Raw genomic sequence first — 26,972 nt, 5'->3', positions numbered from 1 at the left:
TTTTTTTTTTTTTTTTGGTGGTCTTGTAAATTCGGTTGGATACTGTATGTGTAGGACCTTTAAAATTCAGGCAGTTCAAGCATTTAGGAGAACCAAGTTAAAACTGAAACTGCTGAAATGTCATGTACATATCTCCTTGAATTGTCTGTTGTAGCTGCTTATGCATCTGACCTTTTAAAGGATCTTGCTTTGCTTCTGGTTTGCATGGTCTGCTGCAAAGTCTGTTGTGAAGTCCAAGTAGTTGATCCTCATCTGGAGGCTCTTTTAAATGCTGTGCTGCCCGAGATTATTACTGTGAAAAAAAGAAATGGAGATGCCAGGAAACAGCACAAAAAAGCAGACTCGTGTGAAATACTTCGCAGGACTTTGGGACTAAATAATTCATTTTTTGGTGCTACCATGTCGGTGTATTTCCTGCAAAATTTCTTCAGACGTGACTTGCTCCATGCTTTTAAAGACCATGTGCTTAAGTTAGGACTAGGATTTGGGGAGTACTCAGCTAGAAGAGAGTATTTTTGAAGTTGTGCTGCTTTTGTGCTGCGAAAACCTTTTTACAGAGGGTAAAATTTATTTGTTGGTGTAACAAAAGAATTCTTCTAAGGCGTAAACATTCTAAAAAAATAGGTTTAAAATTTGGCTTCCCTTCTTTCTTATCCTGACAGTATTTGAAATTACTTTGGTTTTCCTTCCAAATAGCAAATGGTTCTTGTGACTGTAATTAACTACAGTTAATTTTTATGGAGTTTCTTTTCCAGCACAACCCTGCCAGCAGCAATACTAGATCGTGGTGCTGTTCTCATCATCATCAGATGGTAGGCTGGTTTTGGTGTTCCTCCTCTGCAGTGTCAGCGCTATGTCCAGTTCTCTCAGCTGCTTCAAGAAACCCCGGTTTGGCAGAATGCATCGGTGTCTTGACACTTGCTCAATGGCATCCACTACTGTCATGTTCTTGTAAATCATCAGGTAAGCCAATACCAGTGTAGCTGACCGGCTGCGACCCATAGCACAGTGAACCAGAACCTTGTCTGCGGAAACAAAGAGAAATGATGCAGAGATGACACTGACTAATTCCCTTTTTTTACAGTGAAGGTTTCTGTGGTGCCCCTGCTCTCTTTGGTGGCCTGACTATACTTACCAGCATTTTTGTAAGACCCATGTTTTTACAGGTGGGGAAACTGAGGCTGTAAATCTTACTGTAGTAACTGAACACCATCTACATTGGAGATTACCCATTTCATCCTATACCAGGTTGCAGAGAAGCCCCTGGGACTGCAGCCTTGTGTTAAATAACATTTGCAAGCCCCACTGCACCCTAACTTTATATGCCTCACAAGTGACGTGTTATGTAAATCTGTGTTTGGACGTAATGACCAAAGCACAGGAGCGTGAGAGGGTTCAATGTGCTATCAGACAGTCTCTCCATGAGGATAAACGGGGTGCACGGAGGTGCCTTTCTCAGTTCTACAAGCTAGACACAGAAGCTAACCGAAGCTGATTATATTTTGTGGTTTTGACAGTAATGTCCTTCAGGATCTAAATTACATCATTTAATGCCCAAATACTTCATTTGTAAAATACAGCTAACAAGGCTTTCTTAAAGCTCAGTAATGTTTTTGAGGGCAGAGGATAAGAAGGGCCATGGACGTTACTAGGCATTTAACAAGGGGGATAGAAAGAAACCACTTCTTAAGCCTTAGTCAAGCTTCTTTAAAAGTCTGGCTAGTCACCCTGTTATACTGAGTGAAAGTAACATTTCACCATCACCCCTCTGAGTCTTTAATATGGTCATCTCCTGGCAGTAGTAGCTTGTCTTGTGTAATGCTGTGAACACAGAATCTCTGCTAGTAGTTTTGATGTCTGAATAGATGTGCCTCAAGATTTAGCTTTGTGACATTGTTTGGTTTAACTTTGGACTTACAGAGGCAGAAAGTCTATGGTTTCAGGTACTAGCAAGGATGTAAGCCCAAGTGAGACCTTCCCAATTTACTTCGTCTGGGGGAGGTGGAGGTTTCATGTGTTTTCACGTTTGATTAACAGGTTTTGAAAGACTTCAAAAGATTTCCAAAAATTACTTGAATCCCTTGAGGGGGTCTCACAAAGGGTTGAACTGCTGAAGGAAGTGGATTTGGAGCACTCTCTCTAACACCCTCCTAAGCTGAATTGCCACAGGAAAAAAATACCTTCTCACAGGGCCAATAATAGTTTATCTCTGTCAGCTATGCCTAGTGAGAAGTGTTGGGTGCAAAGCCATGACTCCTGCTGATTAACTCCTTTGCTTCCAGGCACAAAAGGAAGTCTTGGCACAAGCAGCATTGGTGTGCAATGGATTCATCAAGAACTGCCAACATGAGAGGATAAATGGTTACAGTCTGCATCCTAATCCCAGCAGATAGTCTTAGAGGCATCTTGGCAAAATTCCAGTCTCTCTGATAACTAAAAGTGCCTCTTCCTCTCCTGGAAAATGCTAATCCCTTCTATTATTACTGCAAATATTTGAAACGGATAAAAACCTCTCATTTGTTCAGCCCTTCATGCTTCTCTTTAGAGCTTCCCACCTTGTAAACGGGTTGCTGTTGAGGTGATAAATGCATGATAGGACAAGGAAGGCTTTCCTTTGTGTGGGTGGCAAATGCAGGGGATCTAGGAGAAAATGTACAGTTTTACATTGTTAACAAAGGTAAAAAATGGCTGTACAATGCTGAAATGCCCCCTGCTTGTAGGAAAATGAAGTCTGTCCTTTTTTCTGTGTGAATATTTAAGATCTGACTGACTATTACAGCAAAACACTGATACTGACCTGCAGAGCTGCATCCCTTCTATCCCTTTTGTACCTATCAGTTTTGATGTAAGAACCAGTCTGAATCTTCGTTTTCCAAGATGGAATGCACTCTTGCTCTCTTTGATTCTCACACTTGATCCTTCAAGGTATGGCTGAATATAGAATACCAGTGCACAGAACCAGAGGTCTACTGAGTGGTGGCAGGTCCCTGAACTATTTTGGTCACTTGACTGGGGCTTGTGTTTCTTGAAAATCTGTCTAGATGCACCGCTCTCTTTCCAGAGTCAGATGGAGTGATGACTGCTGAGGTGTTTGGTCAAATGCCTTGGATCTTTGTGCCTGTCTCTCATGTTTCTTCTCATGTTGCTTTTTTTACATCTAGCTTTATGTTCTCCCATGACATTTTCACATGGAAAGAAAATGCTATTCCCCTCTAGTTCACTTTCTGAGGAATTAAGGCGCCAAGGGAATGAGTACTGTATCTGTAGCATAGTAGGGAACTTAAAAACTTCTTAAAATAACGTCTTCTGTTTGGGTTAATCAGGCCTTGCTGACACAAATTTTCAGCTGTCCTATGGTCTGAATTGCATGGGTTTGGAAATCTTTATGCACAGCTGAACGGTAGCATGCATAATTGTGGACAGTTTTGAGTTTGCCTCTAAAACTACTCTTAAGAACATTGAAAGCGGCTCAGATACAAGTCCATCTGCCTGTGTTTTAACTCTGCGGATGCTGATCTGATCAGGGAGTTTCTTCATCATCACAAAAATTTTGAAGGTTAGGTCAGAATTAATGTGTTAGGACTATGTTTTGACAGCATCTGAATTGCTAAGCTTTCTGGCCTGTTGCAGAAAGATAGAGGCTTCTTCATCTGCAGGGAAAGTTGTTCCAACAACACTGACTTGAGTTTCTTCCCAGCAAATTATTGTATGATGACATCTATTCAATGAATTCAACCATTTGGCTGGCTGAAGGTTGCTCCCCAAGCAATGTGTTAAAGTAGACTGATTAGGACATGCATTCTGGTCACAAACGTGTAAACTGTCCTTGTTGCCCTTTTCCCTCTCTCAGTATTTGCTCAGTTCTGATGCAAAGTAGCAAAGGACTGTAATTGTGTTACTGATCAGAACTATTTAGAGCCTTATACTGAAATCCCATGTTGGGGGATAGTTACTTGGTTACTTAGCATGAAATCCTATTAAGGAATATGGGTGCTATTTGTCAGGAAGATACACACAAATAGCCCTTTCCATTAGACCCTTGAAATACAGAGCACCTTTCTATACTCGATGTGCATTCAAAAATAATGCATGTAGTTCTTGGAGGAGAGCACTGGTTACTTACCTCTAGGCTTTTCTCCTGTTAAGTGTGGGAGACATCAGTCTACTCTTCAATTTAGCTTCTGGAGTCATTTTGTTCTGTAAATGTGTAGTGGGAAGCTGCTGTCATTGTGGGCCATGCATAGGTGCATATCTTTGGCCGGAATTGTAGATGTACATGTTGTGTACTTTTCCCTCATAAGAAAGTTAAGAGCTTGCTCTTTTTCTTCATGAGTATTACAGTAATTCCTTATTTTATTGATCTCTATCAGAAAAGATCCTGTCTTGTTTGAAAAACAAAAACATATGAATATGGCAAGCAGCACACAGATGCAGAAATTGCTGCAGTTTGTAGTATCTACTTGACTGAAGATTTTTTGTTTTGAGGAAATTCATCCAGTCACTCTTTGATTTGACTTTATGTTTCAGTGCTGGACTGGTGCCTGATAACTGTCTTGGAACCTGCTGGACTTTGATATGGTTTTGAAGCAAAAGCATTAATACTTCCCCCTCCTCCCCATCCTACCCTTCCCTGCCCCAGTGTTTATTGGGATGCAAGGGGGGGGGGTGGGGGTGGGTTCTAGCCTTTGCTGCTTCCTTTGTGCTTATTTCTTTACCCCAGTGCAGTAGAGAAAACTCCTGTAGGAACAGGAGGGTGGTGGGAGTGAGGAAGTCTGCATTTCTTATTTCAGCTACTCCAGTCTGATACTGACCTCTGGCTTCCAGCCATGGAGATCACTAGACCCCAGATGCATATTAGTTGTCCACTCCTTTCCAAGGGCAGTGCTTCAGACATAATTTTTTTGAAATGTCAAGTACCTTTCTTCACAAGCAAGAAAGTTCCTGAAGCAGTTTCTTCTGCTGTTAGTACTTTGATTTTTAAAACTGACCTGCTTTAAGACTTTATTCTGAGCAAGGAAGGGGACTGTTGCTGTTGAAAGGGTAAAATTGTTAAGACCTGTGTAGCTATTGGGGGCAAGCCACGTAATAGCTGGCTACGGCTGAGCTAAACAGCCAAGAACAGAAGCTGACAGAAAGCTAGAAACTTGATAGCTAGATATTAAGGTATTTGTAGGTCAGCAGGAAAGTCTTAAGTTTCTCAGCTGGTTTCTGGTAAAATACCCTGTAGAGATTTAAAAAAGAAAAAGAAAAAAACACCCAAACCAAAGCGTGGAGGGGGAAAAGGAGTAGGAGTAATCTTGAAAGCCAGTGTGAGGCCTAGGCTTTAGCACTTCACATCGGTGTACAGCTTTCTGATAGAACACTGTTGGAGGTCAGCAAATAATGAATTGTGATAATCAAGCTGAGAAATTACGAAGGCTTTAATGAAATGTTTCTAGATCTCTGGTGTCAGAGATGTTTTGGTCACCTGCTGCTTAGAAGATGGCGGAGAGGTAAATCTGCTATAGCTTGTGGTAGATTTGATGACTAGGTAAGAAGGTAGGTTTTGTATTCGTAGAACAAATCTAATGCTGCAGAGCATGAAGCTGTGGAGTCTCTGCAGAGCACTTGTGTTCCATTCCCACTGCTATGCAACTAATATTCATTAAACCTTTCCTAATAGGGACTAATTTGAGGAAGAGACAGCTAATTCATGGAACCTATGCGATGTCCAGTTGTTTCTGATGAGTTTTATGAAAAAGTCAAGACAAAAAACTTGTCAGAAGATAATGCAAGCTGTGATGTGGTTTAGTGCCAGGTGTCCCTGCCTGTGGCAGTGGGGGTTGGAACTAGATGATCTTAAGGTCCTTTCCAACCCTAACTATTCTATGATTCTGATTCTGTGTGGGCTTTATCAAAGTGCTTGGTAAGAGGCTCTGGGGGTGGTACTAGTTCTGCAGTGAGAAAGGTCCTTGTTTACATCACTACCTTCTCTTAATCTAGTTTTCTGCTACTAGTTTTATATTCTGTGTTAAACTTGAACTTGTTTCCTTCCCACAAGGTTAAATGCAATGGAACTATGCTTATAATCAGATGGAGTAAATACTACAGTTTTTAACCATATTCAGTATCATCCTTACTTCTTTCATCCTGAAGCGCATTATCAATGAATTTAGAAGCTGAATAAAAGAACTGGCTGAGCTTGAAAGCGGGGAGATCATCTGCTTCCACTCCATGGTACTCCACAGCCATGTCGTGATAATATTCTGGTCCTGTGTCCACGTTTCGCTGACCATGGGCCGCATTGAGGATATGGGTGAAGCCTGCCTTCTGAAGGCTGTAGCGATCTAGTGCAGTTTTCCTGTTAAAACAAGATCTATCATGTAAGTGAAGAACCTTCTTAACCAGCAAGCCAGGAAAAAAAAAAAATCTGATTTGGTACGTTCTAAATGTTAATGGAACTGATAATGCTTCGAAAATGCATCATTTACCCTTGTAAAGATCTTCAGATACTGTCATTTAGAGTGAATGATACTTCTGGAGTTCATAACTATCTCTCCCAGGTCCTTAGAGCACCTTAAAAATGAATTTATTTTCCTGATGCCTTTGTAATGTAGGAAATACTGGCTTCTATCCATCTTATGCAAGAAGAAACTTGAGATACAGAAAGTAATAGAATGAATTATTCAAAGTCATAAATCAGTGGCAGAACATGAAATAGGACCCAGGAATTCTGCTTTCCCCTCCTGTCCCATCAATAGATATTGCAGAACTAATTAGAGTGAGTGATATGTGAGTAGTAAGATACTTAGGATTCAAAAAGAAGCTCTTTGTCCCTAAAAGAAGTTACTGAGTTTTTTCTCCAATTCTGTTTTAAAAAATAAAAATAGTTCTAAATATCACCCTTTTGTGGTCACAGCTCCCTTCCAGGTTTCCTTTTACTGTAGTGTTTGGTTAAACCAGAGGTCTAAAGCAAAAAGAACTAGATACAGAAACTGCATATTAGCCTTCAGTGAAAGCTGAAATTCTTGCATTTATCATAATATTCTAATTTATTATTGTCCTCTCTTCCCTTAGATAAGAGGAGTCAGATAGGTAAGGAAATCCTAGATTTTTGTGTGCCTAAACCCACTCTAAGTGCTTGCCAGCAGTCTGGAATTATTCAAAAAGTGCAGTTTGTAGCTAGGCATGTAAAAATCTTTTTGTTTCATTACAGAAAGCTTTTAGTTTTGGTAAGTTTTGTTCAGGAAAAGCTGTCAAGTATCATTAGTACCTAGGAGGACTACTGAGTTTTTTTCCCCCCAAAAAATTGCATAGGCTTTATTCTCGTAATGTTTTCACATAACTACTGCTGCCATAAATGAATTAGTGCATGATGTGAAACAGCTTTTTCCAACCAGGAGTACCTCTCTCCATAATGTTTCCTGAACATTTCAATGTGTAAATGCAGCTACTGCCACACAGGACATTGTGGTGGGCTACCTGTTGTGCTTCATAATTCTAGTGGTGACAGCTCAGAACAGCTTGATGCTGACTCTGCCTTCCCGGCCTCTGTCAGAGTTAAAACCCCCCTATGAACAGTGATTAGGGCATTTAACTGGGATATAAATACTGAATGTCTTACCTATGCTCACTCTTATCTAATTAAAGCTCATGGTAACTGGCTGTTCTGAGTAAATACTCCTCCCTGCAGAAATTACTTTGTGGACAGGAATGATAATGTCTTGGCCCTACTAGCATTGTTGTCATGAAGTAAAGTCCACTATGCAGTGATTTTTAAAAGTAGATAAAAACTCCAGATAGCGTGGTGATACCTGCTTAAGATCAGTCAACTCTGGAGGACAGAGAAGAAGCAGCACCTTGCTGCTAGTGCTGTGACTTGTCACCTTCACCTCAGGTTAATTAATGCACAGTCCTTCATGTTGCAGTGGTTGACCTAGAAAACTTTTTTCTTCCTTCTTTTAGGAGATTTGTGCCTTTGGATTCTCTTAAAGTGTACATCCTCTGTACACTTCACCAGCAAAGGCACTTCAGTTCTGTACTGTATGGATGGCCAGTAAAAAAAAAGAGTAAAGGTGCATGAACCACTTCTCTTGGTTTTGATGTGCTTGAGGTGAACTACAGGTTGTGCTTTCAAATTGTCTTATTTGACAATTGTCCCTGATGCTGGGATAGAGCAAATATGTTTTCCATTCACCAGGTTGGGCCAAAGCATGTATCCAACAAATCATGAAAGACTGATGGTTTCAGGTCAGAGATCTGTGCTCAACTAGAACCCCTGCAGTTGGAGACCTACATCCTGAATAGCAAGTAGGACTGCAGTGTAGTTAGGGATCAGTGAAAAAACAAAGTTTCTGATGGACTGTGGATGCTACCAGACATTAGCTTCTGCAAGTGCTGCTCAGGCTAATAAACAGCATTTGAATTATGTAATGAAATTGTTCTCAGCAAGGACAATGTCAAACAATAGGTTGCATGACAGTCATTAACATTTGACGCTTACATTCATCTGAAACACAGTTTTCCATTTCCTTGATTAGGTTCTCAGGGGATTGCCTTTTGACACAGTGGGTGAAATTAATGCATTTGTTTCTGATGGTTGCACTTACAGTCTTGTTCTCTGTGGAAGGATCTCATTTTCAAGTGTTCAGAGGCACCAGTGTTTCAATATGTATTCAGAAAGAAGGGATGCCATCTTTTCATTAACTGAGCAATCAGGTCAGTCTAGCTAACTACCTGGGAACTTCCCCCTCCACCTCCCAGTCTTGCCTATATCTGCATACTGTGCATTTTGGGGCTGGGATGGAATTAATCCTCCTCCTTTTTATTTAACCAATTAAAGGCAAGGCAGTTGGGTGTTTATTTTGCATCACAATTTGCATTAGCCATTGTTTTGCCTGTGTCCTGCTGGGGTTAGGGGATATGCATATTGTTACTCTTCTAGTTCCTTCTGTTTTCCACGGTTTGGGCTAAAAATGGAATCAGCAGTGGATCAACCTTGAATGCTGTTGCAAAAAGCCCATTGTAGATACTCAAGTGTAACAAAATCTTCTGTGAAATATCTGATTTTTCTTTTTTAAGTAAATTATAGGTGTATCAAGGAAATACTTAAGCTGTCCACTGTTTCTGGCAGCCAAGAACATTTACTCTTTTCCTCAGTGCTTGGGATAGGCTGATTTTAAAACATCTGGTTTTTAATTGCACTTGATATGTAAACAGGTTCAGCAGTACCCTTCTGGACTGAATGTTGCTTTGCCCAGTATAATTCTTATCTTTGCAATATGGATGCACATTTTCTTCTTTCTACAGATGTTGCTAATTTAGAAAAACTTCCAGAAAATGAGTGCTCAGTGTTGAGCATTCAAATCTGTTAAGATCTCCACACTTCCACTGGAATAGGTACTCAATGCGGTGTGTAGGTGTTATAGAACCTGTCAATTGAACAGAGACCCAAAATGCTTGCCCTGGCCAAGTGGAGCAGGGTCAATGTATGCCATGTGGGTAGATATGTGGCTTGTGCATCTGCAGGCTGAGCAGTTGCATGTAATCTGTAAAGTGGATGTTGGTACCTTTTTTCCATTAGATACTCTGGACAATGTGATCTCTGGAAAGCTTTTCTTAAGGTTTCTAATACATGAGATTGTGTAGAGATCTGATGAAACAGTTACTGTGGGATACAAAATAGGGTTCACTGGACTGCAAGAGGTGACTGCCTTGGGCTTTAGGATCTGCATCTTGTGAAGAAATCTGAAATGATGCTTACTCTTTTTCAAGAGCCAAGAATGCTTAGTTTCAAGCTTGATACGCAAATTAGAAGGCAGTTATGTTCTTCCTCCTTTCTCGCTATCACCCCAGTCTTGCACTTGATAATTATGTTTTCATAAAAGATACCTCTACTGTCCTTTCAAAAATTTTTTTCATTTTTTTCCTGATAAAATCTTTACCCAAAAGCTAGACAAACAGCCCAGCTAGACCACCACTTGTCATATGGGCCCAGGTTTGTCTGCTTTTTCACTCCCATCAGCTTTTTACCTTGTTCTTTGATCATAAATATTACTGGGAAGAGGCTGTGCTGAGACCCTGACACTGCCATAATATAGGCAGTTAAACTTGAGGTCATGCTGGGTCTGCAGTATGTTGATTGCCAGTTAACAGAGAGCAAGGAGCAGGCTGTTAAGCCTTCATATAGAGGGACCCATATGCTTGTAAATGGAAATGTTACTGTGCCCCTTGATGTGTTTGCTTGGAATGGCTTTAGCCATCAGTGAACTCCAGGTCTGTGCAAAGGACTGGCTTTCTTTCCAGCCTCAGCTGAATCTAGTGTTGTGGAAGCATCCCTTGTTACCGGTTTACCTTTACTAGAGCCTAGATTTTTTGTGTTTCACCATGCATCATGCTCCTGGTTATGTCCCAAGGAAGGGGGAATGCTTTTGGTCTTCCTTGATGTTTTTACTATGCCTGAGGTACTGGTATTTTAGATGAAAGGGAGGAATAAATCAAGCATAAATTTCTTCTAATATCCAACTGGTTTAGGTGACTAATAGCATAGGATCATTCAGGGATATATGAATCATAAACCTTATTGGGGGATTCATAACTCTTACTACTAATTCACTTTCAGCTAGAAATGGCACAGATTTTTCTCCCTTGCAATTGGCTCACTAGAAGAGTTTCATAGTCAAGCTAACAGTATTCCTCTTTTCCCTCTTCGGGTATTGCTGTTTCCTAAATTGCAATTAATAGTCATATTTTTGTGATCATGGTTGAGTTTTAAGTAGCCATTGTAAAGAAGAGTTTGCTACAAATGCCAGTGTAGGTGAAGCCTTAAACATTTGACTACTCTTGTGATTGTTTTCATTTTGTATGTCTCCACCATCTGTGCTCTTAGGACTTGATTTCTTTTCACATGGTGCAACTGGGGTCTCCAGTGTCTGCCTCGAACATGTTCCTATGCAGAGAAGGTAAAGTGTGGCACTGGGAGATAACAGTGAAATTTTCAGTGAAATTCACTTTAGTAAGAGACGAACTGGACAGATTGGTCCTGTGTAAAAACTCAACAGTTCTTCGGTTCAGAGCACATAAACATATGCTGATAGTTAAGCATACCCAGAAGTCCTTCCCTCTATAGGAAAGCATGTTAAGTAAAAACTCAGTGCTTTGCTGAATCAGACCCTGCATTTACTGTAGGACAGATGGACTCATAAACATGTTTTTAAAGTTCTGAGGCAAGGGGGAGTACTTTGATATGGGAATGCCACCTAAAGGGCGAAAACTTGAGATAAAATCACTTTCATGTAGGGACATATTGATAATAACAGACCCTCACTAAGAGCGGGGACTGTCCCAAACAAAAATGTCATCCGTTTTCAAATGGTTCCTAGAAGAGTATTTGCATCTTTCATGTTGTGCAAGGGCAAGTTAAGGGCTTGTCCAAAACTAACTGTGCGTGCTGTCAGTTTTAAAGCTTTAGATTCACAGGATTAAAAGCAAGCACTGCAGAAAACTCTCCCTTCTTCTGGAAGCAACTGGAAGTAACAGTGTAAGTAGTTGTAATGCGAAGGAAAAGCCTTCCTTTCAAGTTGCCATCTCCAGTGTACCAAATTCCTTCTCTTCTTTTCAAAAATACTGTCATAACAATCTTTAGTCCCAGCTGCTTTCATCAGGAAGTTGCCCAAACCAATGGAGTTGGAAAAGAGGGAAAAACAACTTGTAGGCACTGCAGCCTGAACCTCCACATCAAATGTTAAGTATATTAAAAGCAGCTAATGAAGAGAAGAGAAGCCAGCTGATGATGAAAACCCAAGTACATCTAAAGGAAGGGAAGTAATCCTCCAAAATGCCTCATGAGGATGTGGGCAGAGCAGCTTCCTTGACAGGTAAGTCAGCACCTTATAGCGGGTACTGGTCAACCAGACAACTGGTATGCTAGTAAACTCTTAAGTACAGTAAAGTATCTTAAGCTTGAGCAATGCAAACATATTTCAGTATAGACTGTTAAAACCACAGATTGATGTGACCCTGATTGACAAAACACAAGGAAATATGAGGCAACCTGTTACTAGAAGAGGAATTATCTCTCAAACTTTTCCATTTTCTTTAGCGCTGAAGGAAAGCTTGATGCAGGATGATAATTTACCAGATGGTCAGTGTCAGAAAGAAGCTTCCTGAATATAGGCAATACTGACACTTGCTTAAGAAAATCTGGCAGTTCTCCTTCCTGAGGAGAGATGTTGAGAATTTCCAATAATACTGACCCAATTTCCTTTGGTAACTCCAGCACTGAGGGAGTCTAGAGATAGTGAAGCACTGTATCCCCTTTTCCTTCTGAGGTGTTGCTCCATTTCTGTGGATACCTCCTGTTGAGTGTGAATTAGAAGAATTTTTAGGTACTGCTGAAAATGCTGAAGAGGATCTTTGTAATACGTGGTACAAAAAGATTTAGTAGTCCATTTTCTTCTGGTCCAAAGTGGTGGGGTTTGTTTTTGTAAATGATGCAACCTAGGTACAGGGAATACCTCTCTGCTTCATATGCAGCAGGGAGGCATCAAGTGAAGTAGTCAGTCAGATCCTGGTCTTGACTTCAGTCATTTGCCAAGTGTTAGGAATCGCCTGTGGAGAGAGATGTTGGTATCTGGGGAATTTTTACTTGTCTTGGAATTCATTGCTGTTTTAAGAGGTTTACGGTCTGGTGTTACAGATTTGATTTTCTGAATTGTTAAACTGCTGTTGCAATTGGCAGATCTTCATATTAACAAGGTTGAAACTATGTCCTCAAGAGAGTTCTTATAATCTAAATTTGCATGCACTTCTATTTTTTTTATGATTAATACTGCTGTAGATCCTAAGAGTTCATAATGGTAAAACAGTGGGTGGCAACTATTTTCTACCCATCTGTTTTCTTCTACATTAGTATAAATTGTCTTTATACTTAATCTCTTGGAAAAAGCCATACTGTATCCTTTTTCTGGAGAAAGGGTAGAGGAGAGAAGGAGTTTTATTTATATTTACCTATATTTAAAGCTTACTTATAGATGTTCATTATCCTACAGTTCAACCTGTAAGTCTGAGTTACTCATGTATCTTGTTGAATCTTACCTGTGCTAGTTCTCAAGACTCTGGGACAAGCACAGACAATAGCTTTCTTGAAGTACAAGCTTGGCTCAGCTGCATATCCAGAAAATTATTTTTCATATTTAACCTGTAAGGAAGTAGATTCCAGAAGACTTCTTTTCCTCTGGAGTAGTTTGAGAACACAGAAAGACCTGAAACTGTGATCAGGCCTTACATCCTAATGAGAGCTAGAGGGTGGTTAAAAGGAAAATAAAATCTGGGGAAGCCTTTGTCTTCAGCTAAAATATTCTTTGAAATTCAGAAAATTGGAACCATGATCATCATCTGGGGTAACAAGGCGATAACTGTTGCAAGAAGAAACTATAAGCTACATAGCTAGCAGAGGTATTTTCCATGTGATTGCAGTGAACCAAGCAGACTTGGGATTAGCCAATCAAACTGCCCATGCAAGTAACCCAGTGACCAGTGAAAGAAAGGAGCAAGACAAAGCTGCTTTCTATCCCTTTAGGCAGCCTTTAGGTGTGAGGAGGATATATGCAAGCACTAATCCTCGTAGCAGATGAATCAAGATCTTGGCAAAGCTTGTTTTATTCCTATCACTGGGCTGTCTCCTGCAAGTTCCAGTGTCTGGTCTTTAAAAGTCCTTGGAACTTGCTGGAGGAAAATTTCAATTGGAGCTGAACACAGCATGTTATATTTTGAGGCTTTGATTATTCTGGGTCTGACAGGCTCATGGAGATTTCATTGCCTCTGGGCAACATCTGCAGTGAAGCCTTGTAACAAAAGGATTGAGTGGCCTCACAGGGCTCCTTGGTAGCCTGTATTGCATTAGAAAGAAGATGTGGTTATGTAGTCAGGTTAATTAATTAGCATTTCCATAAGCAGTCACAAGTCCTGTTAACCTTGTAAATGCAGGAGGCAGGAATGAAGCACAGATGTGAAGGCTCTGAAGATAAACCCTGCATGTGTGTGTTCACTTGATTTTGTTGATGAGCTCCACTAAATTCTTTCAAGATCAACTTTAATTTAGCATGGCTAAGGATGCAAATGCAACCAACATCTGTTCATGTCTCCATGGCAGCTCTTCAGCAACCAATGCTACAGCATGATCTTAAAATAAAATAATACAAACCCCCCTGCCACACTGAAGGAGAAAGCTGTTGGTTGGAAGTAAGGTGTGGAGCTGGCTGAGGACAGATACAGAGGTCTGGACTTTGCCTGATTCAAATGAAATTTTAGTTCCAGTAATGAAAGCTGCATCTTGCCTGCAGACCAGTCATCGTCTTGGGCTTTCTGCTACTGAATGTCAAGTTTGCCCCTGTCTGGCTGACTAATTGGTCTTTTCCAGGGAGTCCCATTTTCTGGTGAACTTTTACTTCTGCTAACTCCCCATCTGCTCCTCAGATCTTTTTTCTTCTCCATTAGCTTTCTCATGCTTTTGTCCCAGTCAACTTGAGGAGCTTGTTTCCTCTTGAAGCACCATTGCTTTTCCTCCCGACTTAAGACTGGTCCGCTGCAGAAGTATACTCCCTGGTTTAAGTGGCCATAGCTAAAAGTACCTTTCAAGAAGTTTGGTTTTGCTGTTCCTCTGGTTAGTTTGTACTAAGTGCAGGTGTATTGTATTCAGAGTCACGCCTTCCAACATTTATTAAATTAACAAACCACTGCTACAGGAACAATTACAGGAAACAGTCAGTGGCTGCTGTCCTGGGCGCAGAAACTACTGTCCAAATACCTGTTGTCTCATTAGATTCCTTTGCTAGAGGGCAGAGCTGTAGCTTCATCACAGAGATAAGGAAATTCTTCCAGCAGCTTAATTCAGAAAATTCTGCTGGTGATTCTGAACAAGGAAGTAGGAAATAAGTGCTCTTTTTTACACTGAATCTTGAGTTAGAAATATGTAGCAAAACAGATAGGATAGGGTGGAGAGAGGACAACTCAACCCCCTTTTCTTTGTTCCTGAGTCATTTGGCCAGGCTCTTCTCATGGCTTAATCTCTAAAAGTCTCTGAAAGTGGGAGCCCAGAAATTATGTGTCTTTCTGTTCCCTCTGGCGCCACAGAAGTAATTGGTCTATGATATTAGGAGCCTTGTAACTTTCAAGGCTGTATATCTTTCCTCTTTTATAAGCTGGCAACAGATGAATTTTAGGACCTTTTAAAAAATTATTGAGAACTTTGTAGCCAGTGGGGCTCCTGCTTGTGCCTTTTGATAATGATGTAAAATAAACGTCATGTTAGCACAGGGTGTAGAGGAAAATGGGAAGTAGACCAGTAATGCCTAAGGGGTAAGAAAAGCACTCTTGCTCTGCTCAGGAGCTTGGGTTGGGGGATTTTCTGATGGCATGTCTCTGGGTTGCAGCAGCCATCTCTGCTTGTTGGAACAGGCTGTTTCTAGTTTAGTCCTGTGCTCAGCAGAGCTAAGTCTGTTTTGTGGGTTTGTTTTTTTTCCAAATCACACTTGGTCTGATCTGCAGCTTTGCCTTCCACAAGGTTCTGTTTGTTTTAATCTCTTGAGCAATTTGGAAGTACAGAGTATTCCATGTACAGAAGCACAAGCTTGGAAATGCAGAAATACCACTGTGAGTTGAGCTGTCCCTTTAATCACTTTTCAAGAATTACGTTTTAGGTTTAAACCAACCTAAGCTGTGGTCAACGCATCTAGGTCATGCTCTTCTGTCAGTGTAACTCTGGAATTTCACAAATTACTCCTTGCAATGAGCCATTTAAAAGTAGATCATGACTGCCTTCAACCGCAGCAGCCTACACTGGTGCCACAAGTGCTCCTGTTACTGAGACTTGAGCAGTAGACCCTGCCACGCTTATTCAGTGCTTTCCTGAACCAGCAGCAACCGACATGGTGTGCCCATATCTGGGGGCCTTCCCAGGCTCTGATGGCTCTGTTGGATTCTGGCATCTGTCAGTACCTTGTCAGACCACATCATCACTGCTAAAACTAACGAATGAGTAGGAGGAGGAAAGAAACACCGTGCTCTGTTGGTGAGCTGTACTTAGTGCAGCTTAGTCATCTCCTATGTAGAAGAGATGTGCTGTGTACACTTGCTCGTCCACTGTGTAGAGCAGTACTATGTATACTTACTCATCTCCAATGTAGAGATTGGGCCAGACTTCGTTGACATGAGTGTACTGTGGGCATCCTTTCCAGAAGAGTCGCTCCAATTCAAATGCACCTGGGGTGGAGTAATCCTCATCAGGCTCTACTTTCATTGCTTTGTATGCGTTTTTCTTCCCAGCATTCAAACCTTCTGATGACATCTTGTCCATGGAGTAGTGCTTTCGGTCGTGCAAGAAACTGGAATGTAACCAAAACAGAATGTTAAGGTGAGGAATCACAAAGCAGGCAACTTCTGCTCCAATTGTGTGATGCTGGGAGCAGCACTGGCCAGGTGTGTTTGGGCCGGGCAAGGAATGCTTTTGGACAAGCTCACCAGCAATGGGAGCAAAAGGCAAAAGTTTGTGATCACTGAAGATCGGTCTCCACTGGGAATTTGTTTCCTGGAAAGTCTACTGGCACAAATTTGTTAGGTCCAAGAGCCTGATCCAAGGGATCTAGAGCAGCTTGGAGAACTGAGTAGGGTAAGTATGTTTCATTATCGTTAACTGTGAATTTCATAAAGGCTTCTCTGAGTGGTTTTCAGCAATGCAGGGAGGTAAAATGTGTAGATTCAGGTAAATGTTGGGTGTACCAGTTCTGGTCTTTAAAGATCTTAATGCAGCCCTGCACACTGAACCTTGTAGGCTTTTTGCAGGAAGGAGAGTTTGCCTTTTGGCAGCACCACTGACTGATTGACAAAGTATTTTCTAGCCAGGTTGGGCTCAAGGACTTCCTTCTTTTGGGGTTCAAATTTGGCAGTTGGGGGGGGGGGGGGGGGTGTTTGGGTTTTTATTTTTTTTAACCTTGATGCGTACCTGCCAAGTGGGTAGGAAGAAGCAGCGATGAACATACAGAGGAGAGCAATGGAGTACTATTATCCTGTAGGTAAAACCAGAGTATCATTAATGGTGCTAAAAACAGCACCCTTTGCCTGTCCATGCTGTCAAAGCTGAGTTGCTCAAAACTGACAACCCTGATGTCCTGTGTGTCTGAGCTGTCTGCTAGTGTTGAATCCTTTGGTGTCAGCTTTACACATCTCTTGAAGGTCAAGATTCTTTCCTGGTTGCTGTAATTTTCTCAGCTGCTGTCCTGATCAGGGCTTTTCCCTGGGAAATTTTTCCCCCTCAGCTGTGGAGTCAGTAGTTAAAGCCCAGTTAGGTGATGTCCCTCCTCCCCCACTTCCTGAAGCTCTGCCTTGCTTAGGAACTGGGCACTGGCCCCAGGAGCAGCCTGGAGTTTTCAAAAAGCTGGTGAGCAAAGTTAAAGGCCAAGGACTAACGTGAGTCTCAATGCATTCCCCATCCACGTCTTTATGAAGACACTGCCTTAGGACGTGGCAGGTAACTGTAGGTTTGTTTTTGGACAGGTAAGTTCTTTGAGTCCACGGGTCATTTACATCTTCATTTAATTTTCCTAATCTCCTGCAGCTGAAGTATCCCAGGTAAAAGCCCATGAAATACATGTGATACAGAAACCCTTGCACCAGCAGCAACCCTACCAGCCACTGTGGGTGTAGTGCAGCTGCAAGAGTGCAATGCTATGCTCCTTAGCTCAGGTGTGGCACTGCGCTGTCCTCCCAGAGAAGCCACTTGGTATCCACATGCATACAGTGTTGGTGTGTTTAGATGAAGGATTTTTCAGATTATGTTTTATTTTCATTTTTTGATGACTTAAAGACAGTTTTGCATGGGGAGCGCTAAGGTACAGTACATCCACGTATTCTTAGTAAAGAAGAAGCAAAGCAGTGATTGACAAGTGATAAAGGTGTACATGAGAGCTTTTCAGTCCAAATTAGCAGCACTCTGCACACTACCAGACAAATACTCATGTCACAGGTCTAGGCACTATGTCAGAGAAGAATTATTGTGAGGGACATGGGTGTTGCAATTAATGTCTCCTTTGTTTTCTTCTGTGGCTGAAGGCAAATCACCTTTTGTTCTGCATGTTGTCAGCAGGAAGTTAAATCACTCATGCAGCTGGTCTTTACAGCAAACCTCTAGGAACTGGAATCTGGGGCTGTCTGCATGTCTGGCCTCCTATTTACCCTGTTGCCAGTTGTCACTTACCTATCTTGTCCTCTGAAAAAAGTGCTTTTTTTTCCCTTGTTGCCAGCCTTCTGCTGCAGACTCTTGCCTGCTCCATCTCCCTGTTGGGTCTGTCTTGTCTTCCGCTGGACTCCCTGATGTCTCAAGGCAGCAATTGCTCCTGTCTCTCATCCCCTTGAAGGGAGAAGTTGAACCTTGCAGTTCCATAGGAGACTTGTAACAAGAAGAGGTGGAGTTGGGCTTGACCTTATGAAGTATGCAAGTACAGCCTGCCAAAAATCCACCTTTCTTGCAGCGAACAAATCCTGTAGTGGCTCCCACAATTTTTTTTGTGTTGGCCACTAGTGATGTTTGTGTCCTTTAATTACAAAAATCTGGCTAATGCCTTCATGCAGCTGTTGTAGAGCTCTCCTGAAAGCAGGATGACCATTTTTCACTGACATCCCATGTACCCATGGGGTTTGTTTCCTCAGTTTGGGCTCTTTTGTGCATGTCATGTTCTGTTTCTCCACAAAACTTGAAAAAGCCAAATGATTCCTGTTTTCCTACTCCAAAGCTAGGCAAGATTGTGGAGCCAGTTTTTGTTTGGCATGTGTACACCTTTGTTCAAAAATTGGCTTGCTTTCACTGGCAAGGGGATCTGTCTTTCAGCCAAGCTTCCTAAAACATGATGATGATGTTTAGCTAAGTGGTCCTCTGCAGAGATTTGTAGAGGGCTCTGAGAAGTCTAGCTTTTAGCAGATTTACCTTGGGCTTGGGCTTGCCTGCCTCTGAGTAGCACCAAGTCCCATCTCTGTGCCCCCAGTAGACATTCCCCAGGAGAGAATTTTACCTTTCCATGCCAGAATTATGCAAATTCTACGTGCAGATTCCACAGTATAGATAATGTTAGGTAGTCAGAGATACAAATCTAATACAGTCTGACTTCAGAGTGAATAGGCTGTTATCTAGAACTTGATAAGAGCTGCTATCTGTCTAGTAAGGAATTATTTGTCTAGTAAGGAATTATCTTAGCTGAGAGCCTGCTGCCCTCATGCTGAAGGACTGACTATGGTTTTATTCACAGCTGCATAAAATGGGAGGGGAGGAAAAGAAGGGAAGAAGAGAAAGCAATGTAATTGGTAATCGTGCTCGGTGGCCACAATGCATTGATTTGTTACACCAATAGTCCCTCCTCGTAGACTGCAGACCTCAAAACAGGGCAATTACATGTGCAAATGATCGTTTGTGGTAGTGTGACACCGTCTCGCTTTGAAGCTTTGTTAGCACTCTGAAAGTTAGACCGCTGCTGAGAAATACTCGTTTCTGTCCTGGGAAGCCATATGCTCCCTGAACTTTCAAGTAAGCTATGTTCTTTTATGCCTTGCCAATATTATCTGCTGCAGGGATTTTTAAATTGAATTAGAGCACAGGAAAGCATCAGTTGAAATTCTTCTAGTAAAATATGTATTTCAGATTTGACTCTAGACTAAGTAAGAAATAACAGAGTTTAACTGGAAGGGGGAGAAGGGAGGCTGGTTTGCTACTTGAGCTCTGGAATTAATTGCCGTGAAGCATTTGGTTGGGGGTAGAGGGATGGAAAAGCTTGTGTCTTTCCAGGAACCAAAGATGTGTAACCTCATCTGTTACTGACTTTTCTGTGTACACCAAAGGGAGCTGAGGGAACACCATTCCCCAGGCCTGCCCTCTTAGATTAAAAAGTGAAAAGTAGATTGGATTTTTTTTCCATGGTGGTTCTTAAATGCTGTTGTGGATATAAGGATGACTGTCTGTGTAAAGATGACTGTCTAGCACAAACCCAGGCAGGAAAAGCTCAGATTTCTTTCACAGACCTCTGGGGAGAGGAAACCATTCCTTGCAGGGTGTTCACCCGGTACAGTCAGATGGCAGATTGCAGGGTTAGCCCTGCACAGGCTCATTGGAGCAGTTTCAAATCCCTTGCTGTGCTTCGTTAGGGCTAAAATGCTTTGCTTTACAGACTAGTTAGCGTAGACTGAGTGATGTAGCAGTGCAGCTGTCCCATACCAGTTCAGCAGTCGCTTCATGGCACCACACTGTGCCGGGAGCACACAACCTGTGATATGAAAGCTCTCTGCAGTAGGTACAGTCCTCGTGCCCTTTGCATGAGTCACTTCGCATCCCACTTGCCCCTGGAAGTGCTGCTCCAGCACAGGACAGCCTGTCTTACTTCATGGGGAGGGATGAAGAGGACAGTCAGCTAGCAGGAACTATCGTTGTTCCAGAGAGGTTCTCCTTGGCTGAAAGGTTTGAGCCCAACTTAGGAGTATAGTGAGGAACAGAGCCCTGCATCTGGGCCCAGGAATTACCTTCCAGTGAGGGCAATCTGCAGCGCAGCCCACTCTTCCCTTGTGCCCAGGCCACAGCTCCTCTCGTGCTGTGCTGTGCAGCAGCCAGCCTGTGTGAGCTGCTGAGATCTTCCTGTTCCCTCTCTGCCCACGCTGCAGTGGCTGGGTCCACCTCAGTGGGATGAGGTTCCGATGCTCAAGCCTGTGAGGTTTTGACTGCCAAGCCTGATGTCCTGCAGGTTCTGCTTCTCAATCCAGTGTGTGGATATAAAATGGAACTGCTGGTGCTCACCAATTATGCTGTCATGGGCTTAAGTGTATTATCAGAACAAGGGTGATAAAAATTCAGTCATCTGCATTTTTATACCCTAATCTTTCTCTTCATAAATAAGACCAAAGTGCATGTTATCTAATGAATTTTATTTGTTAATCACTTAGATGGCTGGAATATTTCTCCCCCTTGGGTTATATGTATATAAATGAAAATATTGTTAGTGATTTCATAAAATGGTAATTCAGAATAATGGAGAGTTAATCCTCTTTTCATTAGTGAGCCACTTCAGGACATACACTGTGGCAAATTACACTGCATTTTAAGTTGTTCTCAAGTGCTGTGCACTAGAAAAAAAAAAACATTAAACTGTTTTCGCATTGATAGAAGTAATTGTGTGGCTAATTTGGATAAGCAGCATGCATTAGGCACAACAAAGGAATCTCTTCTTTATGTTCACTATCCACTCTACAGCTGCCAAATGGAATTTCATATAGAGCTCTCTAGCTTTTTTCTATTTAAGAGAACAGGGAGAGAGAAAATAAAGTGCAAAGGGTAAAAAGAAAAAGGAAAAATCCTCCCCTTATTATACAGTCTATCTGCTGTATAATTCAAAGACTGAACACAGTCTAGTGGCTGGAGCAGTGATATGGCAGTGAAAGATTTCCTTTCTGCACCTTGTTCTGAGTCCCTTGAACTACTCAAATTAACCCAGAATTTCCAGGAAAGCACTAGAAAGTCACAGAACATAGTGGTCCATTTTCAACTTGGTTCAATGGGGGAGGATGTTCCTCCTACACCCCAGAATTTCTAGGGGGTTAGTTAGTGCTTTTGGAAACACCATACATGGGCTCTGCAGTTTGGTAATCCCACAGTTCTGGGGGGAGTGAGGACTAGGGTTCACATCTAGAGGTGAAGGTCAGAGCTTTGGTGGTAGTGCGTACATTTCTAATGCTGGTTTCCAGATGCGGTGGAAGTTTCTGAGTACTTTGAGACCAAAAGCTATAAGTCATTATCTACATAACAAAATACTATGTTTCTTAATATTTTTGGCTCAACATGCTATGCAAGCCTCAGTGCTGTGTATAAAGATGCCAAACAACTTGGCAAGATTTATGCCTGGGAGTGAAGATTCAAGTCAGCTGTAGAGATTTAAAAAAAAAAAGGAAAGCAAAGCAAAGAACCAGACATGCACAGAAAAGGATCGTCCTTTGCAAGGACCCATGTAACCTCTCCCCTTCTTTTTTGCACCCCTCCCTGACCCATGGGGGTTCCTCCATCACTGCTGTTGTCCCAGATATATGTACTCTGCCAATTTGTAGCTGTGTTTGTGTGCCTGAAGCTACAGGTCTCTGATAAGGTCAGAGCCCAATGGTGTTGCTACAAACATACAACTGAGCGAGGCTAAAGAAATAAAAGGTGAGAAGAAAAATGGAAATAGACAATTTTCCTTGCTCTTTCCTTCAGAAGGAACAACGGCAATCCTGTTAGCTATTCTGTCTTGCCTGTCATAGGGCACAGGGCTTCATTGCCTTAATGCCAGCTTCAGCCCGTATTTATATAGCAGAATAGTTTAAATTCTTTACCACCCATATTTACTGATCTTGGGAGTTCTCCCAGACCATATAACATCAATCACCTGTGCTAGTGGGGCTTTTGATCCTGGCTTTATTAAATTCAATTTGGTGTGCACAAGTGTACCAGCTGTGGTTTTTTACTTGTCTGAAAGATGCTGCTTCTGAAAATACCAAACAATCAGAAATTCTTCTGACTGTCTGTCAGCTCTGGGCCTTTCATGGGAAGTCTACAGAAGTAGAATCATAGAATAGTTAGGGTTGGAAAGGACCTTAAGATAATCTCGTTCCAACCCCCCTGCCATGAGCAGGGACACCTCACACTAAACCATGTCACCCAAAGCTCTGTCCAACCTGGACTTGAACACTGCCAGGAATGGAGCATTCACAGCTTCCCTGGGCAACCTATTCCAGTGCCTCACCACCCTTACAGTAAAGAACTTCTTTGTTATATCCAATCTAAACCTCCCCTGTTTAAGTTTTAACCCATTACCACTTGTCCTATTACTACAGTCCCTAGTGAAGAGCCCCTCTCCAGCATCCTTGTAGGCCCCCTTCAGATACTGGAAGGCTGCTAAAATACTGGAAGGCTGCTAAAATGACTGTAATGACAGTTCCAGTAGACCTTATGCCCACAGCAGTGCAGGAGGAGATAAACAGGGTGCCCCTGAAATTAGCCAGTGGTTTGACCCTCAAGTCTGGGGACTGAATTTATCTACTGGAAAAAAAGGCCCTGGAATTATGATTAAAAAATTATATATTTGTGTGAAGTACTTGTTACTGAGAAATTACTCCCATTTTCTTTTCTGATGTACGGAGAGATGACTTATGTTTTTATTTATCAGGTAGGATTCAACATCACTGAAATCCGAGGATGTCTATCTTACAGAAGGTCCAAACCTGAGACCTTCTTGGCTTCCAGACAACTTCAAAAATGCTTTTATTTTTATTTACATTTTAGCTTTATAACTGCCTTCATGGAGGAACAGTGTCTGTAACAAGTATGTGCAAGAGAGGGAAGTATCTAAGAGAAGGTAAGCATGGAGAATACCAGTTCTCCTACACTTTCAAGAACATGTGTAAAAGGCTTGAATCTAGTTTGGTAACCTGACTCCAGGTAGGCCCTCTCAGTGCTGAAGGCGAACAAAAATCAGATCTAATGGCTGAGGGTCTTCTGAAATATGAGGGAGGATCTATTTCTTGAGCAAGTTCTTGAATACTTAAGATATGTTCTGTTTTTCCATTTCCAGCCAGCATGCCAGGTACATACCTCCCTGCAGGGTGAAAAAGTACTTACTCTTTTTGAGTATGACTAAGCAGAGGGCTGGTTTATAAACTGGAAAGTTCTCCTTGCAGAAGCCAATGCACATGCTCTCTGGAGAGCAGTGTTTGCACTTGGGAGGAGGGTAAACAGTGCTTTGGTTTCTAAGCTTTTCATGACTCAAAGTACATCAGTCGAGTTTAGAGTTGGTTAGCTGCAGTAACAAAAGCTTGCTTTGTCAGATGGTTTAACTAAATGAATTTAAAACGGTGCTCACTGATATGCCACCCTCATGACATTTTACTCAGACCCAAAAAAGCTGGCAAAAGCTGTATGCTTCCTGTGTAACTTGGCACTGCTGCACCCCAGGGAACCGCAATGAAGTGCGGCACTGCAAAGGTTCCTTAGGTGGCTTTTCCCTCCTAACACTAGACCAAAAAACTTAATTTTGTACAAACACGTCTTGGGGGGGAGGAGGAGTAAGTCCTTTTAAAATAAATCTTTCTCTAAAAGAGCCCAGGAACAATTAAGCAAAGTGTTGTACATCCAGAACTGGAAATCCCTGGGGTACCTGCAGTATACTTAAGAATAACACAATCCTCTGTTCCTTCTTACTGTCCTAGGCTTCAGCAAAAACTGTCATTTACTTCAGCTCTTTTATTTTACCCTGCATTCTTATGCTGGAAGTGTTCAGGGACTGTAAAATGTTTCATCCAATGCATTTGTCTTTAAACAGTGAAACTAGAGAAATCATAGCCTCTGTGAAATTATTTCCCAGCCCCTCCTGCTGTGAATATTCAAAACTAACCAGCTATTTCAATGAATTTCTAAGCCACTGATGACTCTTTAAAAACTTATTTTTTGCCCTCATTCTTTATTGTTGACTGAACTGGTTAATGTAAAACAGATTATGCTGAGATTTCATTAAATATTATGAGAGTGCCCAAAGAAACTTAAAACACAGCATCATCTGAGAGAATTGTAATTCAGTTGGAAAAGTTAGATTTGACTGGAGGGTGGAGTAATTAGCAAAAAATAAGCAAAATGTTCTGAGACAGATGTTACAAAAGCTTGAAAAACTGCACTTTTATTCCTAACTTTTAAATTGAAATTATCTTTAAGATAAATACCCTTCTGGCACCTCATTTCCTTGTCTATAAAGTCATTTCTGTAACATGACCGATTGGTTTACTAAAAACCTAAAAATTATACTTTAACAGCTGTTTTGACTCTCCAGTAGTTTTAAACCTTTTTTATCTCTTCAACAAGCTTGTGAAGTTATAAGTTACCTTAGAAAGTTTGCCAGCTCTTGGTCCTCTCCCTAGTTTAGTAAACTAGGTAATAAAAGGAGGAAAAGGAGCACAAGAAGTACAGCAGAAAAGGTATATTGCTTAGCCTTACCTGTAACCTTAGGTGGGTGCTCTGGGTAGCTGGGTCCCGTTAAGTGTGGCAGAACGACAAAAGAAATCTTACCAACTTTGCCACTGGAGTCTATTTTTAGAGGAGGATTTGCTGCCTCTGACCTTGAGTACTACCCACTCCAAAGGGCGATCTTTACATCTGCTGGTAAAACTATTCCCTGATGTGACCCGAAACATTAAACCTGGTAATTTAGTTACCCAGCCTTGGTATGACTAAGATAATGTGATCCTGTGTGTTGACTGTAATAAAACTCATCTTTTATCTTCTTGTCCTTTGTCAAGCCTCATGCTATGTTTACTACTGCATGTGGGTTAGGAGCATTGCAGTGCTGTTTTCTGTCATGCTGTGCACAAGTGATTTGGCACTGGCACAGCAAAGGGCAGTGGGAATGAGCCTGACAAGACCCTCATCTCTTGTATGTTCACTACCATTAAGACATCTTTCCCTACTTAGGTTGATCAAAGGTCAAATCTGGTTTCCCCAGTGTCAGAGCCACACTTCTTCAGCTCCAGCTGTTTGTCCACTGTGAGTGTGGTGACCTTATTAGCCCACAGGGCTGTTTGCTAGAGGGATCAATGTTCATGAGAGAAGCTGGTGCACAATATCCTCTCTCCAAGCATTTGTTCTGCAGCAAACCAAGGCTCAGTGTTGCCAACTTGGACAACATCATTGAGATTAATGTGAATTTGGTCTTGCTGGAGCCAGGCTTCCAATGACGTATGAAGCTCCAACTGTCACTTGAGTATCCATATTTCTCAGGGCAAATTCTTCAGATCCATCGCCTTCTGCCAGGGAGTTGGGGAAGGAGGCAAAGGGGTCAGTCTGCATGAGGGCATGACACCGGGAAGTAGCCCATTGGTCTTTGCACCTACTTTCTGGAGCCTCCTGGCCCCTTCTGTTGAGAGTGGTCTCTCTGAGCAGACCTGCGTGTGCTGCTTGCCTGTCTTTTGGACTCACAGCGCTCCCTACTTTCACCCCCCTTAAAAACATATAGAAAGCAGCCAGTTGTTGATGAATACCCACTGTGGACCTTTTCTCATCTCTTGCAAAAACAGGAGCAATCCTCAGTGAATGCAAGTGCCTGTACTTGACCAATGTTTCAGGTTGGCCGGTCATTTTTTCCTGAAGTATGCAAGTCCCATGGTAGGTGCCATTAATTTTCAGTGGGATACAAGTTCCTCTGTCAGTTATTTTTAATGTTACTTCAAATCCTTCCAACTACCTTCATCATCTCCTGCCTGTATAACAGATAAAAGTTCATCCCAGAAGGACCAGGACCAGACTTGGTCATGGCCTGTGTCTAATACTGCAGTACAGATGTGAAGTAATAACAAACAGTTTCAGTTCAAGTTCTGGGCATTGGATCTGCTGCTGTTTCATGCTAACAGCATCACTCTAGCCAAGTTTCTGTATTACAGAGCAGCCAGGCTCCTCCCTGCCAATTATTCAGATAGTTGCTCTTAAAATGAGAAAGAGCTTAGATATTAGAAACCTGCTGTGTCTTCTAAGTTACCTTGGAAGGTTGTTGTGCAAATTAATTCTATACCGGTAACAGAGAAACTTTGTGGAGAAAGAGATACAGACCCCATATAACAGAACCTAGCAGGGACTGGTTTATTTTTATCCTTGCAGGCAACCCAGTATGGGTGAATATGGGTAAGATGATACAGCAGACCAGCAGTGCTGGTGTGGGAGGCTGCTCTGTGAGGTGTGCAATGGAAGGTCTGTGTGCTGCGGGTGGTGCAGCATGGGGATACGCAGTGGTCTGTAGCTTCTGTTGGGCTGTCACTCCCCAAGGTTGTCTTTCTGATGTCAGATCGATGGTATGACAGTGTTTTGTGGTATTGTTTTTTCAGGCTGGCATGTTGAATTCCAAGAATATTAAGTTGAAACAGAAGTATTTGTTTGTCTGCCTGGCTGTCAAAACAAT

General features: G+C 41.9%; 1 protein-coding gene across 2 annotated transcripts; it reads right to left on the bottom strand.

Moving 5' to 3' along the window:
* Positions 1-20: 20 nt before the first annotated feature.
* On the bottom strand, positions 21-25,177 carry DUSP29 (dual specificity phosphatase 29). 2 transcript variants are annotated; one of them, XM_062639378.1, is made up of 5 exons: positions 25,022-25,157; positions 23,657-23,753; positions 16,149-16,361; positions 6,120-6,340; positions 21-1,025 (listed from the first exon to the last, which is right to left on the bottom strand). In XM_062639378.1, the coding sequence occupies exons 3-5, from the start codon at positions 16,331-16,333 to the stop codon at positions 778-780; spliced, it is 654 nt and encodes a 217-aa protein (XP_062495362.1). In that variant the 5' UTR covers positions 16,334-16,361; positions 23,657-23,753; positions 25,022-25,157; the 3' UTR covers positions 21-777. The 2 variants fall into 2 exon arrangements, with proteins under 2 accessions (XP_062495362.1, XP_062495360.1); XM_062639376.1 differs by lacking the exon at positions 23,657-23,753 and having other exon boundaries at positions 25,022-25,177.
* Between the last annotated feature and the right edge of the window lie 1,795 nt (positions 25,178-26,972).

This window comes from Pezoporus occidentalis, unplaced genomic scaffold (genome assembly GCF_034315485.1).
Source record: "Pezoporus occidentalis ecotype Australia unplaced genomic scaffold, CSIRO_AGI_Poc_V1 ctg116, whole genome shotgun sequence".
Classification (NCBI taxonomy): Eukaryota; Metazoa; Chordata; class Aves; order Psittaciformes; family Psittacidae; genus Pezoporus; species Pezoporus occidentalis.
This window is presented reverse-complemented; position numbering and strand designations above follow the sequence as displayed.